General features: G+C 40.2%; 1 protein-coding gene across 2 annotated transcripts; it reads right to left on the bottom strand.

Moving 5' to 3' along the window:
- Window positions 1-7,055: 7,055 nt before the first annotated feature.
- clic1 (chloride intracellular channel 1) lies at window positions 7,056-14,338 on the bottom strand. 2 transcript variants are annotated; one of them, XM_056582754.1, is made up of 7 exons: window positions 14,255-14,338; window positions 13,902-13,967; window positions 12,481-12,590; window positions 11,896-12,021; window positions 10,922-11,028; window positions 9,972-10,153; window positions 7,056-9,701 (listed from the first exon to the last, which is right to left on the bottom strand). In XM_056582754.1, the coding sequence occupies exons 2-7, from the start codon at window positions 13,941-13,943 to the stop codon at window positions 9,540-9,542; spliced, it is 729 nt and encodes a 242-aa protein (XP_056438729.1). In that variant the 5' UTR covers window positions 13,944-13,967; window positions 14,255-14,338; the 3' UTR covers window positions 7,056-9,539. The 2 variants fall into 2 exon arrangements, with proteins under 2 accessions (XP_056438729.1, XP_056438728.1); XM_056582753.1 differs by lacking the exon at window positions 14,255-14,338 and adding an exon at window positions 14,161-14,248.
- Window positions 14,339-15,272: the final 934 nt, after the last annotated feature.

Genomic DNA, 15,272 nt, shown 5'->3' with positions numbered 1-15,272 from the left:
ACGACAGTGTTAGCCCTTATGTTTTTTTTCATGACGACCAATAAAAAACGACAGTGTTACCCCTCATGTTTTTTTTCAGGACGACCAATAAAAAACAACAGTGTTACCCCTTATGTTTTTTTTCATGACGACAAAATGAAAAACAACGGTGTTACCCCTTATGTTTTTTCTCATGACGACCAATAAAAAAGGACAGTGTTACCCCTTTATGTTTTTTTTCATGACGACCAATAAAAAACGACAGTGTTAGCCCCTATGTTTTTTTCATGACGACCAATAAATAACGACAGTGTTACCCCTCATGTTTTTTTTCAGGACGACCAATAAAAAACAACAGTGATACCCCTTATGTTTTTTTTCATGACGACCAATAAAAAACAACAGTGTTACCCCTGATGTTTTTTTTCATGACGACCAATAAAAAACAACAGTGTTACCCCTTATGTTTTTTTTCATTACGACCAATAATAATAACCAGTGTTACCCCTTATGTTTTTTTCATGGCGACCGATAAAAAACGTCAGTGTTACCCCTTATGTTTTTTCTCATGACGACCGATAAAAAACAACAGTGTTACCCCTTATATTTTTTTTCATGACGACCAATAGTAAACGACAGTGTTACCCCTTATGTTTTTTTTCATGACGACATATAAAATAACAACAGTGTTACCCCTTATGTTTTTTTTCATGACGACCAATAGAAAACGACAGTGTTACCCCTTATGTTTTTTTTCATGACGACATATAAAATAACAACAGTGTTAGCCCCTATGTTTTATTTGATGAATTTCGACATTTCAACAGATAACATCAACCGGACTTGAACCCCAGTCTCCAGGGGGTTAGGCAGAGTGCACTCCACTGCACCACGGAGGCGAAGACACAACAAATTAATCAATCATCAATGAAGAGGATATACATGACATTAAAATGTATGTTTGTTTATTTTGTCTGTGTTGATATGGATCCACCTGGGTCTTAAATAAAGAATTATTATTATGTGTGTATTTCTATTATTTCCCTTATGTTTTTTTTCAAGACGACCAATAAAAAAAACGACAGTGTTACCCCTTATAGTTTTTTTCTTTTTTTCATGAGGACCAACAAAAAACGACAGTGTTACCCCTTATGTTTTTTTCATAACGACCGATAAAAAACGACAGTGTTACCCCTTATGTCTTTTTTCATGACGACCGATAAAAAACGTCAGTGTTACCCCTTATGTTTTTTCTCATGACGACCGATAAAAAACGTCAGTGTTACCCCTTATGTTCTTTTTCATGACGACCGATAAAAAACGACAGTGTTACCCCTTATGTTTTTTTTCATGAGGACCAATAAAAAAGGACAGTGTTACCCCTTATGTTTTTTTTCATGACGACCGATAAAAAACAACAGTGTTACCCCTCATGTTTTTTTTCATGACGACCGATAAAAAACGACAGTGTTACCCCTTATGTTTTTTTCATGAGGACCAATAAAAAAGGACAGTGTTACCCCTTATGTTTTTTTTCATGAGGACCGATAAAAAACGACAGTGTTACCCCTTATGTTTTTTCATGACGACCGATAAAAAACGACAATGTTACCCCTTATGTCTTTTTCCATGACGACCGATAAAAAACGTCAGTGTTACCCCTTATGTTTTTTCTCATGACGACCGATAAAAAACAACAGTGTTACCCCTTATGTTTTTTTTCATGACGACCGATAAAAAACAACAGTTTTACCCCTTATGTTTTTTTTCATGACGACCGATTAAAAACGACAGTGTTACCCCTTATGTTTTTTTTTATGACGACCGATAAAAAACGTCAGTGTTACCCCTTATGTTTTTTCTCATGACGACCAATAAAAAAGGACAGTGGTACCCCTTATGTTTTTTTTCATGACGACCAATAAAAAACGACAGTGTTACCCCTTATGTTTTTTTCATGACGACCAATAAAAAACAACAGTGTTACCCCTTATGTTTTTTTCATAACGACCGATAAAAAACGACAGTGTTACCCCTTATGTCTTTTTTCATGACGACCGATAAAAAACGTCAGTGTTACCCCTTATGTTTTTTCTCATGACGACCGATAAAAAACAACAGTGTTACCCCTTATGTTTTTTTCATGACGACCGATAAAAAACAACAGTGTTACCCCTTATGTTTTTTTTCATGACGACCGATTAAAAGCGACAGTGTTACCCCTTATGTTTTTTTTTATGACGACCGATAAAAAACGTCAGTGTTACCCCTTATGTTTTTTCTCATGACGACCAATAAAAAAGGACAGTGTTACCCCTTTATGTTTTTTTTCATGACGACCAATAAAAAACGACAGTGTTAGCCCTTATGTTTTTTTTTCATGACGACCAATAAAAAACGACAGTGTTACCCCTCATGTTTTTTTTCAGGACGACCAATAAAAAACAACAGTGTTACCCCTTATGTTTTTTTTCATGACGACAAATAAAAAACAACGGTGTTACCCCATATGTTTTTTCTCATGACGACCAATAAAAAAGGACAGTGTTACCCCTTTATGTTTTTTTTCATGACGACCAATAAAAAACGACAGTGTTAGCCCTTATGTTTTTTTTCATGACGACCGATAAAAAACAACAGTGTTACCCCTTATGTTTTTTTTCATGACGACCGATTAAAAACGACAGTGTTACCCCTTATGTTTTTTTCAAAACGGCCGATAAAAAACGACAGTGTTACCCCTTATGTCTTTTTCATGACGACCGATAAAAAAACGTCAGTGTTACCCCTTATGTTTTTTCTCATGACGACCGATAAAAAACGTCAGTGTTACCCCTTATGTTCTTTTTCATGACGACCGATAAAAAACGACAGTGTTACCCCTTATGTTTTTTTTCATGAGGACCAATAAAAAAGGACAGTGTTACCCCTTATGTTTTTTTTCATGACGACCGATAAAAAACAACAGTGTTACCCCTCATGTTTTTTTTCATGACGACCGATAAAAAACGACAGTGTTACCCCTTATGTTTTTTTTCATGAGGACCAATAAAAAAGGACAGTGTTACCCCTTATGTTTTTTTTCATGAGGACCGATAAAAAACGACAGTGTTACCCCTTATGTTTTTTTCATGACGACCGATAAAAAACGACAATGTTACCCCTTATGTCTTTTTCCATGACGACCGATAAAAAACGTCAGTGTTACCCCTTATGTTTTTTCTCATGACGACCGATAAAAAACAACAGTGTTACCCCTTATGTTTTTTTTCATGACGACCGATAAAAAACAACAGTTTTACCCCTTATGTTTTTTTTCATGACGACCGATTAAAAACGACAGTGTTACCCCTTATGTTTTTTTTTATGACGACCGATAAAAAACGTCAGTGTTACCCCTTATGTTTTTTCTCATGACGACCAATAAAAAAGGACAGTGGTACCCCTTATGTTTTTTTTCATGACGACCAATAAAAAACGACAGTGTTACCCCTTATGTTTTTTTCATGACGACCAATAAAAAACAACAGTGTTACCCCTTATGTTTTTTTCATAACGACCGATAAAAAACGACAGTGTTACCCCTTATGTCTTTTTTCATGACGACCGACAAAAAACGTCAGTGTTACCCCTTATGTTTTTTCTCATGACGACCGATAAAAAACAACAGTGTTACCCCTTATGTTTTTTTTCATGACGACCGATAAAAAACAACAGTGTTACCCCTTATGTTTTTTTTCATGACGACCGATTAAAAGCGACAGTGTTACCCCTTATGTTTTTTTTTATGACGACCGATAAAAAACGTCAGTGTTACCCCTTATGTTTTTTCTCATGACGACCAATAAAAAAGGACAGTGTTACCCCTTTATGTTTTTTTTCATGACGACCAATAAAAAACGACAGTGTTAGCCCTTATGTTTTTTTTCATGACGACCAATAAAAAACGACAGTGTTACCCCTCATGTTTTTTTTCAGGACGACCAATAAAAAACAACAGTGTTACCCCTTATGTTTTTTTTCATGACGACAAATAAAAAACAACGGTGTTACCCCATATGTTTTTTCTCATGACGACCAATAAAAAAGGACAGTGTTACCCCTTTATGTTTTTTTTCATGACGACCAATAAAAAACGACAGTGTTAGCCCTTATGTTTTTTTTCATGACGACCGATAAAAAACAACAGTGTTACCCCTTATGTTTTTTTTCATGACGACCGATTAAAAACGACAGTGTTACCCCTTATGTTTTTTTTATGACGAGCGATAAAAAACGTCAGTGTTACCCCTTATGTTTTTTCTCATGACGACCAATAAAAAAGGACAGTGTTACCCCTTATGTTTTTTTTCATGACGACCAATAAAAAACGACAGTGTTACCCCTTATGTTTTTTTCATGACGACCAATAAAAAACGACAGTGTTACCCCTTATGTTTTTTTCATGACGACCGATAAAAAACGACAATGTTACCCCTTATGTCTTTTTCCATGACGACCGATAAAAAACGTCAGTGTTACCCCTTATGTTTTTTCTCATGACGACCGATAAAAAACAACAGTGTTACCCCTTATGTTTTTTTTCATGACGACCGATAAAAAACAACAGTGTTACCCCTTATGTTTTTTTTCATGACGACCGATTAAAAACGACAGTGTTACCCCTTATGTTTTTTTTTATGACGACCGATAAAAAACGTCAGTGTTACCCCTTATGTTTTTTCTCATGACGACCAATAAAAAAGGACAGTGTTACCCCTTATATTTTTTTTCATGACGACCAATAAAAAATGACAGTGTTACCCCTTATGTTTTTTTCATGACGACCAATAAAAAACGACAGTGTTACCCCTTATTTTTTTTTCATGACGACCGATAAAAAACGACAGTGTTACCAATTATGTCTTTTTTCATGACGACCGATAAAAAACGTCAGTGTTACCCCTTATGTTTTTTCTCATGACGACCGATAAAAAACAGCAGTGTTAGCCCTTATGTTTTTTTTCATGACGACCGATAAAAAACAACAGTGTTACCCCTTATGTTTTTTTTCATGACGACCGATTAAAAACGACAGTGTTACCCCTTATGTTTTTTCTCATGACGACCAATAAAAAAGGACAGTGTTACCCCTTTATGTTTTTTTTCATGACGACCAATAAAAAACGACAGTGTTAGCCCTTATGTTTTTTTTCATGACGACCAATAAAAAACGACAGTGTTACCCCTCATGTTTTTTTTCAGGACGACCAATAAAAAACAACAGTGTTACCCCTTATGTTTTTTTTCATGACGACAAAATGAAAAACAACGGTGTTACCCCTTATGTTTTTTCTCATGACGACCAATAAAAAAGGACAGTGTTACCCCTTTATGTTTTTTTTCATGACGACCAATAAAAAACGACAGTGTTAGCCCCTATGTTTTTTTCATGACGACCAATAAATAACGACAGTGTTACCCCTCATGTTTTTTTTCAGGACGACCAATAAAAAACAACAGTGATACCCCTTATGTTTTTTTTCATGACGACCAATAAAAAACAACAGTGTTACCCCTGATGTTTTTTTTCATGACGACCAATAAAAAACAACAGTGTTACCCCTTATGTTTTTTTTCATTACGACCAATAATAATAACCAGTGTTACCCCTTATGTTTTTTTTCATGGCGACCGATAAAAAACGTCAGTGTTACCCCTTATGTTTTTTCTCATGACGACCGATAAAAAACAACAGTGTTACCCCTTATATTTTTTTTCATGACGACCAATAGTAAACGACAGTGTTACCCCTTATGTTTTTTTTCATGACGACATATAAAATAACAACAGTGTTACCCCTTATGTTTTTTTTCATGACGACCAATAGAAAACGACAGTGTTACCCCTTATGTTTTTTTTCATGACGACATATAAAATAACAACAGTGTTAGCCCCTATGTTTTATTTGATGAATTTCGACATTTCAACAGATAACATCAACCGGACTTGAACCCCAGTCTCCAGGGGGTTAGGCAGAGTGCACTCCACTGCACCACGGAGGCGAAGACACAACAAATTAATCAATCATCAATGAAGAGGATATACATGACATTAAAATGTATGTTTGTTTATTTTGTCTGTGTTGATATGGATCCACCTGGGTCTTAAATAAAGAATTATTATTATGTGTGTATTTCTATTATTTCCCTTATGTTTTTTTTCAAGACGACCAATAAAAAAAACGACAGTGTTACCCCTTATAGTTTTTTTCTTTTTTTCATGAGGACCAACAAAAAACGACAGTGTTACCCCTTATGTTTTTTTTCATGAGGACCAATAAAAAAGGACAGTGTTACCCCTTATGTTTTTTTTCATGACGACCGATAAAAAACAACAGTGTTACCCCTTATGTTTTTTTTCATGACGACCGATAAAAAACGTCAGTGTTACCCCTTATGTTTTTTCTCATGACGACCGATAAAAAACGACAGTGTTACCCCTTATGTTTTTTTTCATGACGACCAATAAAAAACGACAGTGTTACCCCTTATGTTTTTTTTCATGAAAACCAATAAAAAACAAGTGTTACACCTTATGTTTTTTTTTTTTTCATGAGGACCAATAGAAAACGACAGTGTTACCCCTTATGTTTTTTTTCATGACGACCGATTAAAAACGACAGTGTTACCCCTTATGTTTTTTTTTATGACGACCGATAAAAAACGTCAGTGTTACCCCTTATGTTTTTTCTCATGACGACCAATAAAAAACGACAGTGTTTTTGCTACAATAATACCTTCATACATTGCTGCCCCCATCTGGAAAGGAGCGGTACTGTCTGGTATTGTTTACAAGTTCAATTGCTTTGGTTTATACCATTGGTTCAAAATGTGGCCCTCGGGCCAATGGCGGCCTGCAGAAACATTCCTGACATACAGATGTAAGTAAAAATAAAAATATATATTTATATTTTTAATTATATATATATATTTTTATATTATATATCAATATTAATTTAAACAAACATAAATAAATGTAAAGAGAAAAGTCGACTCTCTCTAGCTTTCAACTAAATCCTGTTACATTTGTTAGCTTTAACCCGACTGTCCATTACATTGAATGGATGAACCTCAGTTTCGTGATTTAGACCTCACTTGACCTCTCTCCCAGCGGTCCACGGTTCGATGTTTTTTTACACCACTGGGTTGCTGCCGGCGTTTCCCGCCTAATTTTTTTTCCTTTGGCGGCCCTCAGTCAAATTCTGGGTTCCTAAATTGGCCCTCAGCTGTCAAAACTTTGAGAACCCCTGGTTTATACCTTTTACGTTCAACAAAAACTCCAGGAGTTCTGCATTAAAAAATAAATAATGCAGATACCTTCACTAGGGCTTGTGGCATCATGCTAATCTGGGTCATCGACAGAAAATAAAACTGATAAAAGAAAAATACAGAAGACACAATGTTGCATCAATTCATTTTTAATCAGCTCGGGAAGACTGGAACGTGTCTTGGAAAAATGAACATATTTGAACGTACAAAATCATCTACACAACCGCCTTATTTGTTTAGCTCTTAGTTTGATTGTCAGTTACAACTGTGAACGGTTGTACAAAGAGGAGAAAACCACCAGACACGCTAAGCACCTGGAAAGCTACAGTAAAAAAAACTAAAACAAAAAAAAGGTTGCAAGCATTGAGACTGAAATGACAGATTTAGTGGATTGAAATGGACAGACCCAATACCAAAAGCATTTTACAAACACAACATGGAGGACCAAAAACACAGCAAGAGTTAGCATCCTGGCCGCAGTTTATCGGTATTTCAAACAGCGTAAAAACAACAGTTTATCTTACAGTCGAGATACTGAGACGTTCCCTCCACCATCCTCGGACGGTTTAAACTATGAAACAGGCAGCGTTCGCAATGGACTTATTGTTTGGTAACATTTATCCCAGAATTATTCAATTGCACTTGGTTAAATTGCCTTAAAATCTTTTCCCTGGTCATATGAAACACTGTATTAACGTAGCATGACTATCACAATCTATTGCCATTACATTGACAATATTCACATACAAGGATATTAACTTACTATAAAACTAACAATTTAAATTAAGAGCAACTATCACTATCTAATGTCATTATATTGGGACAATATCTCACACTCAAGTTTATTCAATTATACTATAAAACTAAGTTTTAAACTAATTGTCTCTGTCAACTCTTATTTTCCTTTCTTCATTTTCTATAAAAGCTATGCATGAAAAATCCAGACAGAACATGAAGCGCTTTGTTCAACATATCCTTTAGGGATCGAGAACAGCAATGGCCGACAGGGAAATCCAGAAGTAAAATGATCCTGCTGTGACAGAGCACGACGCATGGAAATGAACAGAAGGAAAATGGGAACTTCTTTCAACCGTGAGGGAGATAGGAGTATTACCCTGACACTCCTTAAGGATGAAGTATGAGAGAGACCAAAACGGTTTTGGAAGGGCTCTTCGGTCGGTTTGTTGTTGAAACAATAAGTGAGTGAGTGAGAGAGTGTCAGGCAGGCTTCTCTCGCATGAAAGGTGAGAAGGAAGAGGTCTGGTGTGGCAGACCAGCACAGAGAAACGTACACACAGTAGCACGGCGAGAACCTCAACCAACCAAACACGCACAGAAAGACCACATGAAGTCAACGGCCATAATCTGGACGGATCCGGCGCTGCACGCAAAAGTAGGAGAACAGAGGAAGGAAGTGGCGCTCCGTTGAGGTCATTTCCTGTGTCTGAATACGGTCTCTGTTGCTGTGCATGTGCAGAAGCTGCCCCCGCCTCACTGTGATTGTGTTCTGACTCCAAGAAGACACGTCATGTTAGCATTTTGTTAGCTAGCTAAGTCACTTTAGTGTGTGGCATGACAAATTACGTGTCATTTGTCATGACATATTATATAGAATATTACACGGCTGCAATTAAAAAGACACATGATCAGTAGATCTATGATCTAGCTGTGGTTTGTGAAATCAACCGATTTTTTTAAACCTAAACCAACACATTCTTTATGGAATTAATGTTTTTTTTTGCTTTCCGAATTTGGCATTTATATTTACTGAAGCAATACATTTTTTACAGAATTGAACCATTTTTTAACTAACGCGTTAGTTTTTTCTTCTACACGGGGGGGGGGGGACTGTGATAAGCAGAGAGACATGCAGGATAATGATACAGTAAATTACGGGATATGGCGTTCATCCATTCATCCAATCATTACAAAAGAGGAACACTGGTTATCCAAACCGACTCTGGATTCAAAAAGCATTGTAAAAAACCCACCAAAAGGTTGTCAAGGGTTTCAACGTAACAGCAGTTAGCAAAGGTTCAGTTTACACATGGCGGCTGTAGGTTTAGGTGTGCGTTTGTTTACCCATGCAGTGTATGTATGTATTTTGGAAGAATGCTCTTCATCTGCCACTCCCAGTTTGTGTGTGTGTGTGTCTGTGTGTATTTCATCTCCAGTATAGTGTCCCGCTGGCTAATGTGCTGGCTTCCCATGCACACTCCTCGTGCGTGCTCCCCGTGCACGCCCCCCGTCCTACTTGAGGGCCTTGGCCACGGAGGCGTAGGCCATGTGTATCTCGGCATCGGCGGGGCAGGTGGAGGAGAACTCCTCGCGGCCGTACGCCATGTCCAGGTAACGCCACAGGTTGGCCAGGTCGCGAGGCACGCTGAAACCACGGTAACGCAGAGACACCACCTGGGAGAGAGAGAGAGAGAGAGAGAGAGAGAGAGAGAGAGAGAGAGAGAGAGAGAGAGAGAGAGAGAGAGAGAGAGAGAGAGAGAGAGAAAATTAATATTTGCGAATCATAATAATGATTCATTTCACAAAACATTCCTGATTATAACACGATTGTAATCATACTAAAGTGTTCTTAACTCCAGGCAGGCTGCAGCAGGGTAAACAGACGGATTAGCCCCACCCCCCACCCCGAGGGGTCTTCACCGGGGAGGGATTACCCCGGATTACCTTCACGATGTGCAGTTTGGGCAGCAGGTTGCAGTCTGCCAGCGTCAGCTCTGAGCCGTCCAGGAAAGGGCGGGACGAGGAAGTGACATCATCCGCGCTATTCTGGTCGATTTCGTCAGGAAGTGGCGAGCCGAGGAAGGCGTCGAGCTTGGCCAACGCCTTAAGGAGCCCTTTCTCTAAGTCTGATCCCCCCCACACACACACAGACACACAGACACACACACACACACACACACACACACACACACACACACGTGGTTATTTGTCTTAAATGATTGTCAACATAGTAATCAATGCCACTTTATCAATGTTACTGAAATAGGTTCCCAATTTAGTGGAAAAAAGGGGTCGAATCCGATGTTCCTCCCCAAAACACTCCTCAAAGGGGCGTGCCGTGTGGCTGGACGGGTGGAGCTCTGTCTGGGCGTGGTCGGTGTCCCAGCGAGGGAGAGGCTCTCCGGACACGTATAGTATATTGCTACGGTGTGTGCCAGATTTCATATCGCTCATTATAACTTTCAAATACAACAACGTACTAAAAAGGTATCACAAAGTTGCCGTAACCAAGGAGATAACACGCCCGCCTCTTTCCTAAAACTCTCAACCTTAGACACATTTTCCTTTGACAAAAACTACAGAACACACCAGAATATTTCTGGTGTTTCTAAACAGTAATCTGCCAAAATGGTCGGTACCAATATCGGTTTCTAAAATTGGTTGGCCAATTGACAAAATCGGCCCAACATTATTTGCTAATATTGTCTGAGAATAGTGGTTGCCAATTTATGTTTCCTTCAGGATCAATACCCATGATGACAGTTGCTGATATCCTTCACAGATATTTCCTGAGTTAGGTCTTGAGGGTTCTGGCCCTTTAAAGCTGCCTCACAGAAGGAACTCTGTTGGACCCGTCTGTCTGGAAGTCAAGGTGTGTGGGCGTGCTGACTCACTGTCGTTGAGCTGGGGGTTGGAGTTCTTGATGTAGGCGGAGAACTTGGAGAACACGTCCATCCCTGCCGTGTTGGACTCCGGGTTACGGGCCGCCAGGCGGGGGTACCTGGGCAACAAACACAGGATTAGCCCCGCGGGCTGGGGGTAGTCTAACGTCAACTGGGGAATCAGAACCTGGAGAACCAGAAACCATGTCGACAATTTTTTGTTCCGTCTCACAGAAGATATTGGAAAGTTGAGAGCATTTTTGTATGGTGTGGAAGTGGTTTTAAGAAGACTATTGTAGAAATTGGTTTTAAGAGGACTATTGAATGGAAATGGTTTTAAGTGGGCTATTGTATGGAAGTGGTTTTAAGAGGACTATAGCATGGAAGTGGTTTTAAGTGGACTATGGTATGACAATAGTCATAAGGTTACTATGGTATGACATTAGTTTTAAGGGGACTATTCTATAGAAGTGGTTTTAAGATTACTACTATGAGAGTGGTTTAAGAGGACTAAGGAATGGAAGTGGTTTTAAGACGACTATGGTGCGTTGGTGGTTTTAAGGGGTCTATGAAGGTGGTTTAAGGGGACTATGGTATGAAAGGTGTTTTAAAGGTGACATATTATACCAACAGGTATGAGTGTCACAAGCCGTTTTGAAAATCGGCCTCTTCTGACATCACAAGTGGGCGTGTCCACCTAGATGTATGACGGATAGATCAGTCTACCAGAAACACCAAGTGGACTGTAGCAAACGATGCTCATATATCCGTCATACATCTAGGTGGCCACGCCCACTTGTGATGTCAGAAGAGGCCGATTTTCAAAACGGCTTGTAACAGCTAACCCACTCACACCTGGTGGTAAAATATGTCACCATAAAGCGGACGATGATACGTTCTAAGTTATAAGGCAGCAATGGTGTGGACAAAGTTTTAAGATGACTAACATGGAGGTGGTTCAAGAGGACTATGGAAGGAAGGATTACTTTGGGGGGCAGAGGTTGTCCTCCAGGAACTCCTCTATCTTGTTGGTGTCGGTCTTCACGTCGCTGCCGTAGACGAGGAAGGGGGGCTGAGCGCCGGGCGCCAGGGCCTTCAAGATGTCAGGCTTCCTGCGGAGAGGCAGAGGGCTTTAACAAGGGTCCTCTGAGAGTCAGAGGATGGGAGAGGTGGAGATAGAGGCAGAGGGCTTTAACAAGGGTCCTCTGAGAGTCAGAGGATGGGAGAGGTGGAGCTAGAGGCAGAGAGAGAGACACACATACAACTTTATACTATCTACGCAAATTGTACTGATTGAAGAAGAGAAAAAGACGAAGAGTCAGTCAACAAACCAAGATAGGATTAGGGAATTTGAGTATTGAGAGCGAGTGCGTAAGAAACGTTAAATCCAAACTGAAAAAATGATTGAACTCTGAGTCATACAAAAAAGATTGAGGAGGAGTAAGCAGGAGGAGGGGGGTGGAGGAGGAGGAGGAGGAGAAGGCAGTGGAACACAGGCGGAACGAAGGGCGGAAGAGCAGGGTGGAGGTGGAGAAGGCGGAGGACGTGGAGAGGCTTGTGTCGCGTCGGACCTGGTCATGTCCACGGTGGTGACGTCGAAGGTCACTCCTTTGAGCCACAGCACCATGAAGAGCCTCTGGGAGAAGGGGCAGTTCCCGATGCACTGGCCATCGCTCCCCGCCTTCACAAAGTAACACACACACACACACACACACAGCTCCAACCTCAGACGGCATCGTGCTTTATCAACGATAACGTGGCCTGGGATCAAGTCTGTCTCTCCAGATACAGTTGACTTAACTCATCACACTCCATGTATCCATCTTGTCAGATTTAACCGGAAAGAGGGAGGAATGATGGGTCTTATGAAATGTTTATTAGCCACTTGTCACCATGACAACATTATGCCGTAACCACGGATGCAAACCACATAAACTTGTTTTTAGGGCCTGATTTCCATGGGTACACACACACACACACACACACACACACACACACACACACACACACACACACACACACACACACACACACACACACACACACACACACACACACACACACACACACACCTTGTTTTCTTTACTTCAGAAACATTAAGCATTGCACCTGATTCAACAGTTATAGCCTGACAGATTTTTAAACCAATTGTTGTGGCCAGATAGGACACGGTGTAACACCATAACTTAGTTTAAATAACTAACTTAAAACATACAAATATCAAATAGTAGACAGAATCAAACAACAATGACACCATGCATTAACTGCCTAAACATCAGTAAACTAAATAGCTATAAAATAGACTCAAATAGCCATTGGCATATTTCCTTTACAGTGGAGAGGCAAGAGAAGTGGCCAGTAAAGGTTCACAGGAAATGTGAGTCACAACGGCATCTTTCATTTTGAAGCAAAAAGAGGAAGGGAGCAGCCATTCATCCACACACAGAAATCATTATGGAGAAGCCTGTTTAGCTTACGAACAAGAAACCCTTTGATCGTGTAGGCCTACATAGAAACATGTTGTCTTTCACCACACACATGTCCAATTTACTAAACATAGATTAAAGTCCTGTGTCCCATTATCGTAATGTGTGCTTAATCAGATTAGTCTTGCTGCTCTCTAGTAGACCAGTTGACTCAGCAACTTTACTGGAAATTACTGTGAGGTGTTAGAATAAACGCTCCACAATGTGTATGTGGCTCCAAACTATTTCCATTGAATAGCCTACATATCTCCCTGTGTGTGTGCGTGCGTGTGTGCGTGTGTGCGTGTGCGTGTGCGTGTGCGTGTGTGTGTGTGTGCGTGTGTGTGGGTTTTCACTATCTCCATCGATAACATATCTCCCCGTGTGTGCGTGTGTGTGCGTGTGTGTGGGTTTTCACTATCTCCATCGATAACATATCTCCCCGTGTGTGCGTATGTGACAGCGTTCTTCTATCCCTCCGCGCTGAAACACTCACTCCTCCATACAGTCACATCCACTCGCTTTACCTTCACGAAAAGTTCCACTTTGGTTCGATTTTCGTCACTCATCTCGCCGATGTCCGTTCTGAGCTTCTAATCGGAAAGAAAAGGGACAAGTGAGACAGAACCAGTCGTTAACAAACAAGTATTTAGTTCCAGTTGATGTTACTATCTCATCACAGGACATTGCAAATAAACCATCGAGTCTCCAGACTCGTCAAACATCCACAAAGTAACAAACATCCAAGCGCTATAGACCTCCACGGTGAAACCACCGCAAACCTACCAGGAACCCCGACACGCATATACGAGTCCAATTTAGAAGAGAAAAAGAGCGATACAATTGCGATAATTATTTTCGTAAAGCTTTTTTTTTTTACCCTTCTAGCGCTGAAAGTTGCCGTTGACGCCTTGCTCGTGTCCCCGCCCTCTGCGCCGCATCACGGCTCCGTTTCCTGCATGCTCGCCACTATGTCTCCAGACACACAGACATACACACACAGACTCAAGTAGGCTACAGTAGACCCCGGTTGTTCTCAAACTATGGATGCTAGTACAGCGTACAGTGTATTCCAGTGGTGCTCGAACAAGTGGCAGGCTACAGTAATGGTAGGCCGCACACAAACTAACAGGGTCCCTGACTGTTGGGTCGCGACCCGTGAGAGCGAACCTTAATCCGGAGAAAGAAGCCCATGAATTAACTTAATGTTTCAATGTGACAAGTTTGACTTTCAACTATTTCGGTGATTTTGCCCCAGATAGTTGCAGCTTTTTGTTCTCTCAAGGTTTTAACACTAGGCCTACGTGAAGGCATTGCTGATGAGCCTACCTCAATATAAGTAGGCCTAAATATTTGTTCATTTTGGGTCGTGACTGATTGTGACTTATTGACTAATGATTAATAATTTATAACTAATTGCCCATGCTCGGCCATTAGGCTATCAATCACCATGTAGCTGTGTTCATGACTATGCCTAATCTATTTAAGCCTTCAATTTAAGTGTAAGTAAAGGGTTAGGAGGAGGTATTAATTATTGTTTGAAATCACTCCAAAATCACCAATCAGAATAACTTGCTTGTCACCATGGTCACTACGTCTGCCAAATTAGGTCAATTTACCTGATGTGTGGTCCTCCATACATCCACTGGGTGGCGGTGTTTTCTCCGAATTACACACCTCCAGTAAAAAACATTTGTGGTTTAAAATTAAAACATCCCCCGTCGCTCGGTGGACGAGTGACTGAAGCAGTCGCTCTCATCCAAAGCTGCTTAATTACAGTCAGATCATTTGTTGTTTAGGAGCAATTAGAGATCGAATGGTAATCTCGGACCGAGCACCAGAGCAGTTCTTCTGGAGGAAGACGAAGCAGAGCCTGTTAACCGAATTAAAGGCTGCTA

Source organism: Gadus chalcogrammus, chromosome 22, assembly GCF_026213295.1.
Source record: "Gadus chalcogrammus isolate NIFS_2021 chromosome 22, NIFS_Gcha_1.0, whole genome shotgun sequence".
In the NCBI taxonomy this organism is placed as follows: Eukaryota; Metazoa; Chordata; class Actinopteri; order Gadiformes; family Gadidae; genus Gadus; species Gadus chalcogrammus.
This window is presented reverse-complemented; position numbering and strand designations above follow the sequence as displayed.